The sequence below is a fragment of a genome, unplaced genomic scaffold (genome assembly GCF_019419815.1).
Source record: "Pyrus x bretschneideri cultivar Hongxiangsu unplaced genomic scaffold, Pyrus_bretschneideri_v1 Contig48, whole genome shotgun sequence".
Lineage (NCBI taxonomy): Eukaryota > Viridiplantae > Streptophyta > Magnoliopsida > Rosales > Rosaceae > Pyrus > Pyrus x bretschneideri.
The window spans coordinates 1,837,359-1,844,816 of record NW_025999785.1 but is presented as its reverse complement, the minus strand read 5'-3'; the positions used below and the strand labels follow the sequence as shown (position 1 = coordinate 1,844,816).

The following is a 7,458-nucleotide window of genomic DNA, read 5'->3' as shown; positions in this document are numbered from 1 at the left end:
AGAGAAGAGAGACAGGGAGGGAGAGAGAGAGATTTGGTGAGAGGAAAGCAGGCGGCTTGCAGGCAGACAGAGTCATAGGGGGTGTACGATTCGAGGGAGAGAAAGGGGTTGGTTTCGAAAGCTCTACCTAGGGTTGTTCCTGCAAGATTTCAACAGCGTTTTCCCTCTTCTCCACTATTTTCCTTCATTCCCTTTTCTCTGAACCAGAAAACTAGATTCCTCTTCTGGAGTCTCTCCCAGTGTGGAACCCCCGCCACCACCAGGCGCCATAGCTGCGTCAAAGGTTTGCGTGTTGAATTTCACATCAACGGCATCTCCCTATAACCTAGGAGCTTGGTTCGGATCGGGCAATTCCGGAGGCCCTGCCATCGAGGTTAGTCTGAAGCGATTCCTATCTTATTGACTTATTGCATGTCAAAATCTGCTTCAAATTTGTGATTTAATATAATTGGGCTTTAGAAAAAAAAATTCATGATTTTGTCTAATCCAATTGAATGATTAGAAAAATTTTCATTAAATTTCTGGGTTCCTGGGGGGTTCTGAATCGTGATGTTGAGAGAGCTTGGTTGCTTTAATTGCTAATGAAATTAGCTTCTAAAAGTTCATAATTTGCCTTTTTTATTTCATTCTATATTTTCTTTGAGTTTAGATATATTTGTTTGTTTGTTTTTTTTTTTTTTTTTTTGTGATGTATTGCCGATGCCAAAATATCATATTTACAAGGACAAAGATAGCAAGGTTCTAAATCAAATTTTTATCCTGGTTCTGCTGCTGGGTTCACTATCAGTAAAAGGCACATGAAATATGGTATTGATTTCAGAGCCTTTGATTTCTCAGAATGTCTTCATATATCGAATGTCATCTGAATTTAGTTGTAGTTAATTTGTCAAAGTTTGTTGTTGTTTAGCTTTTTCAAATGGCAGTGTTAGTATTTGCCCAGTATTTTTTGTGAATTCCAAACTTTGCTTATAATTGTTGGTATGTAAAAGCTGCCAATTGGATTTGTTCCCCAGATGATAATGGCATACTAATATAATGGTTGTTTTTTTGCTTTGATGTACGAGTAAGAAGATTGTTTTGCCCCTTACGTATCCTGCTTCTTTCTGTTCCACGAAGTTGCCAAGAAAAAAAGTACTTTGTGATCGTTTTCTTTCTTATGGTGATGTGTAGATAAAATCTGTCTTTTTTTCTTTGTATCAGCAACCTATTACCCCTTCATGAGCATGTTCAGTTAAGAAACTTTTGATTTTTCTTCTGTTTAATTTCTCATCTGATAGGTTCAATATTAATAGAGTCCAATTAACATCCATATTGGAATGACAATCGAGAAATGCAATGACATACTTCTAATTCCATCCTCATTAAATGTCTTAGTAACAATCAAGAATTGAATGACATGTTTCTCATTGTTTGTTTCTGTTACAGATCTACAAAGGATGATGAAAGCTTTTCGTCACTGATCTTTGGAGAAACGGAGGCATGCATATAAAAGATGTAATTACCTAGAACCTTTGTTTCAGTTGAAGCATGTCATCAAAGAGAGTAGTCAATTAACAGTTGCCAATTGATATTAGGTCTTAAATATAATTTTAGCTTTCATTTTTTTTTTATAAATTAAAATGTTTTACAGAGTTTTATTTTTATGTAAGGTGGGTGAAATATATATCTATATATATATATATATATATATATATATATATTACAACTTAATTGCAAGGGACCAAAATGCAATTACAACTTAATTGAACTTTTAGGGAAATTATGAAATTACAACTTAATTGGGGGGGGGGGGTTGGGTTTCACAATAGGCCCTGTTTGGTAGATCGGATAAAGGATCGGATAGGATTAGTTATACAGACTCGGGTGTTTGGCGTTCACTTGTACTAAATAAGCGCTGGATTAATTTAACCGGTCGGATAGGATAATACGGTATACACCTGCTTAATAAAACCAACCAAAACGCCCGGATTATTTAGTCGGGGAAGAAGAATATGGGAGAGAAACGGAGGGAGATTGGGGGGTGTGGCGGAGAGAGCTGGGGAACAATTATTAGGGATTCTTCTGCAGTCGGGGAAGAAGAAGGGAGAGAGAGGGAGGGTGTTTGGGGGGTGCGGAGAGATTTGGGAACAAAAAAATGATTTCACTTTTAAAATTTTTTTTTTTTTTAAAGTTTGATTCCTCCTATATAGTATAATACCAAACACAGTATAAATAATACGGTCACTAGTCCGATACTACACCAAACAACTGACTAATTTAGTCAGTACTATCCGGTGGCTATTTATCTTATCCGACAAAAATAGACAGTACAGTCTGAGCTGCCAAACGAGGCCTATCATGGACTTTTAGTTGAAGAACTATTACTACAATTTCCTTTTATAAAAAACAAACATTTAATATAGTAAGTTTTTTTATTTTAATCGAACATGAAGTATACGAGATTCGAGTCTATGATCTCTCTTAAGCGAAGAGGAACACCTCTTTAAATGGTACATATCAAATGCTTTCTTCCAAAAGCACTTCATGAGCTTTTACTTGGGCTGGTTTGTTGTTGCTGTGCTTTGAAAAAAAATTACTTCTGCTGTACTGCGAGAATAAACAGTTGTGAAATAAAGCAATAGATTGTTCGGTAAACCTTTTTGTAAAAATGCTTTTAGTAAAAAAAACAGTGTTAAAATGTTTGGTAAATTTTTATGTAAAACTGCTGTAATTATGTAAAATGATTAAAAAAATATGATGTTGAATATTGTATAATAATTTATGACATTTATAAGATTTATATAAACTAATTAAATAAATTGTTATAAACCCCCAAGAGCCGATCGGTTCGGACCGGCGGTGGATTGTCGTCGGTCTTATCGAACAACTGGTTAGGAGCCTTCTTCTTGATTAAGAATCTAGACACGGGCACTGAGTTCATCGTGAACGAGTAGGATTAGAAGGGGTGCTGGAATCGACTCAGCGATCTCCAAACGGGGAAGCAATTGACGATGGACGAGTTCGAGAAATGTGTCGGCTACTCGCCGGTGGTGAAAGAGGTTATGCGAAGACAGAGCATTTCCAGCGAAGGCAGTGGCGACGACAGGAAGGTTGGTGCATGGGCGAATTTGTTTGTTTCGAAGAGCCTGAGCATGAGCAAGAGAAGAGGGGTTGCTCTGTTGAAGAACAGCATACGAGGCGTGGGGACCGTTGTAAGTGTGTTGATTGGGGAGAAAGAGAGGGAAAACACGACGCCGCCGCTGACACCACCGCCGGAGCAAAAACTCGCCAAGAACTCGAGTTCTTCTTCGTCGGCTTCATCGGAGTGGGTCAAAGTTAGGCAGATAGGGAAGCATTACAAGGAGTTATCGGCATTGCATTTGTGTCAAGTGATTCAAGCTCACGAGGGGGCAAGCAAAAAAAGCCGAATTTTCAAAGCTAAGTTTTACAACTTTGTGTTTTTTGCTATTTTTCATCTAAAACTGTGAAAAAAAAAAAAATCTGAAGTTAAATGTTTACCAAACACAAAAAAGCTTTCAACTTTTTTTTATACCCACTTTTTTCAAAGCACCTCAATACCAAATCAGGCTTAATTTAAAAGCACTAATTTCCACTAATCATTCATGAATAGATTAAGGTTCATTTTTATTTTAACCAGTGCAAGATGAGCATAACAGCAATTGATCAAGTTGATCTTATCAAATTTTAACTCAGTTGCATAAGCACTAAGAATCTCTGAAATACACTTCCATTATCCTGTGACAGCAAAAAGCAATACAAGATACAATATGACATCATACAAACACTTAAACGACACAATCCAAGGACATATTTTGATAATCCAGTAAGGTATCGACTTCTATGTACAGCGAGTGTGTTAACCGGATCGTCTAGCGACTAAGTTCTAGAGTTCCCGGACAACTAAAACCATCTTCGATACTGCGTAAGCCGTAGAGCGCGTACTCTTCCTCTATCTGTGGACGAGACTCCATCCGAGAGGTTAGTGCATCACTCCCAATCTGCGTCGAGGAAACGGCATCTTTCATCTCTGAATAGTACACATTCTCCAAATGTAAATCTTCCTCCTGTTTTCATCCAAACGTCAATTACCAATAGGAAACGAATACTAATAATAATACTATCGATAAGAAACACAGAGTTGCAAATACCTGGAAGAAGTCTGCCAGAAATGTATGTCTTCCATTATTCTATTGGAGTGTGTCTATATATATGCCCGAGCAGGTGGCTAGTTTCTCAATAGATGAAGAATAACTTGACATACTCAAGGTTCAAATGCCCGTGAATCCGAGGTGCAGCACTGTTAAAACTCAAAAATATGTTTGTCAAGGTCAAAGAATTCTTCACTATATAAGCATGGATACCTATAACGATTCAGGATACACTTTGAATAATCTTTCAGTCGAATTTTCGTGACATTATATGGTGGAACATCTGCATCGGGGTCAATCCTCGGAAGTAAACTAATAAAGTCAACATTTCTAGGTTTGAATGCACTCAGATTCAATTCAAAAGGAAGCTCTGAAATGGAAGTAAACCACACTATTTATCTCTACGAGATAAATAGTGGAAATAAACAATCAGTTCAAAGTTTCTTGTTTATTTTGTTTTCTTTCCACATTATTGTACAAGAAGCCTTCAATAACAATTTACAATAATAATTTTATAACCCAATTAATTCAAAGAACCGATGGATCCATTTCCCGAGAGGTTTTGTAAGCCAGATTGTGACAGGGTGTCTAGCCCATTTGGCAGCAAGTCCGACCAAAAAAGGCAAAACCGATGTGAACACGGTGATAAAGAGCCAGCTGTTATATGATGGCGCAATGTTGACAACCGCAGTGCCGTAGGTGGTGTATACCGCTATGATGCAGATTTGAAGCTCCAACTGGAGAGGGAAATTGGTTGTGAGGATGATCATCGTGTAAAGAGAGAAGTAAAATCCAATTGAGTTGAGAACCACAAAAACGACGAATGAAACTTCACTATAAGAACCCATGATGGACCTTCCTGCCAAGTGTACTGGTTCATTGCTGCTGCCAGTCCCTTTATTATTCACGTCACTACTGTCCTGCCAAGTTCCATTTGGAGGGTTGAGTCCCACTTGAAAGGTGGTCATAGCCACTAGTGAAGCAACAACTAGCAGAGCGGTACGTGCATCTCTAGGACAGTCTCTGCCCTTTTTGAACTGGAAGAATTCCCACCAATTTGTCTTCTGCTGCTCCTGCTGCAACTGAGGAGTCTCTGGTGCCGTGTGGTTCTCGCTATGGCTATGAGAATTGAACAATTGGACACCAGAGTTGACTATATCTCCAGCTCTCAAAGCTCCAGCACCATGAAGGATTGCCTCCATTTCCCAATCACCGGTTTCATTTGGAAAGACCAGATCCAAAGCTGTGAGACCCCTATTGTTTACAGAATTTACTTCCAAGGCTCCTGCAATTGTTTCATTGCCAACCAATCCTTCCCCCACCTGCAAGCATTAGTGCACTAACAAATCAATATGGACTAAAACTCTCATGACTATAAGAAAGAAAAATGCGTACTGATCAACGGTTCAAATAGTACTTGCCTGATGCTGGTTTTTACAGGTTGCTAGATGGAGAACCGAGTAGCCATGCTTATCCTTCATATTCAGGATGTTCACCTTGTTCGTTTCTGCAACCGGTTCCACCAAAAATTTAATTGCTTTAAATTGGCTGCACTTAACAGCAAGGTGAATAACAGTCTCCCCTTGTACGGTCACCTCTTCAACACTTTCTGGACAAGCCAAGACCATTTCTCTAACCACGTCTACCCTCCCTCTGCTAGTGGCATAATGAAGAGGAGTCCACTCATCTCTTCCATGTAGCCGGCATAGTCTCCAGTCAACTCTCAGCATCTCCATTACAATTTCCAAATACCCATTGGCAGATGCAATATGCATGGGGCTAAAACCATCCTGGTTCATTTCTTCAACATAATCTGGTTTCAACCTCACAATCTCCTTGACAAAGTCGACATGCCCAGCAATCGAAGCAACATGTAAAGGATTCTCTGTGGAAGTTAGCGCAAGGCTATGGAGTAGAAGTGGATTCCCTGCCAGCAATTGATGCAAAAGTTGGACATCTCCCCGTCTCCCGTCTGAGAAGTGTCAAATAGCCTTGCCTCCATTGCAAATGGTTGTGTTAATTGATAAGCAACTCATCTCCATTGAGTGCGTCTATATATATGCCTGAGCACGTGAATAGTTTTTCACTGGGTGAAGAATAGCTTGACACTCAAGGTTCAAATGCGTGTGAATCCAGGATGCAGCACTTTCAAGGTCAAATAATTCTTCACTGTATAAACATAACCTGTTAGGTTTTGTTAAGGTACGAAGTTCCAGAATCAGACACGTAGCAGACTAATTGCTTGAACTCTATTCATGTAAATTCATAATCTATTTACGAGATAACTAAAATAATTCAGGATAAACTTAGAATAATCTTTCAGTCGAAATTTCGTGACATCATATAGCGGCCTCAGCGTCCTTCGTTGGAAGTTTGAAACAATATTGCAGATATCTGAATGGTAAGGAGTCTTGGAACATAGAAATAACATTCGACAAGTAAAATGTCGGTGTTTCAAGATGTTACATCGCCATCAAAGTTCGTCCATTGTTCAATCGGGAACCAATAAATCATATCAAAACTACAGCACCGGCCGTTAACTCTATCGCCACTGTAATTCAAATGAGTCCACTCCATAATTTTACTGGACTTTCCATTGCCAACTTAACCATTCAACGCTTTTAAAATTAGAAGTTTTAACGAAACACTTTTAGTACCGTTTACTTTAATGAGAAATGACAATTTTACTCTAAAAAATCGCTCATGATACTATTCACTTACAACACATTTTTATCATTTTGATTAAATCTCAAAGTTTTCAAATCTTTTTTTCATTAGTTTGCTTTTAAAATTTCTAATTCATTAGATTAAAGCTACACTATTTATTCCTACTTCGGGTGGCTTCGGGGATAGCAACATAAATTTTGGGTAATATAAAAGAAAAGAAAATCAAATCAAATCAGCAAGTAAAATTAACAAAAATTCATCAAGAACCAAAATTGAGGCAGAACAAAAACAACCCAAATGCAAACAAAAACTAGAAAGCAAAAAGTCCATACCTTTGAGAATTTGTGGTTCGAGAGAAGCTCGGAGAACACAAAAATGGAGGAGAGAGGAACTCTCAGTGTCAGGGCAATCTCCGTCTGGATTGCTGAAATTCTCATACTTTGGTAGCGGAGAGAAGCAAGGATGTGTGTAGGTTGGAAAGGCGGTGGTGGAGGCGGAGATATTTCGGAAATATACAAGCAGGGTTCGTGCGGACGGTTGAGATGCCACCATAGTTGGTGGTCGGAGTTGTGGAGGGAGGTCAGGTTTTTTTACAGGTGCACAAGTTTAAATGAATCAAGTTTTGTGTTGGAATACTTTTCAG

The 7,458-nt window shown here is 38.5% G+C and overlaps 1 protein-coding gene across 1 annotated transcript; it reads right to left on the bottom strand.

Moving 5' to 3' along the window:
• Positions 1-4,577: 4,577 nt before the first annotated feature.
• Positions 4,578-6,150, bottom strand: LOC103962938 (ankyrin repeat-containing protein BDA1). Its single transcript, XM_009375718.3, is given in 3 exon segments — positions 4,578-5,470; positions 5,570-6,106; positions 6,109-6,150. Coding segments are annotated over 3 exon segments (1,389 nt in total). The 3' UTR covers positions 4,578-4,660.
• Between the last annotated feature and the right edge of the window lie 1,308 nt (positions 6,151-7,458).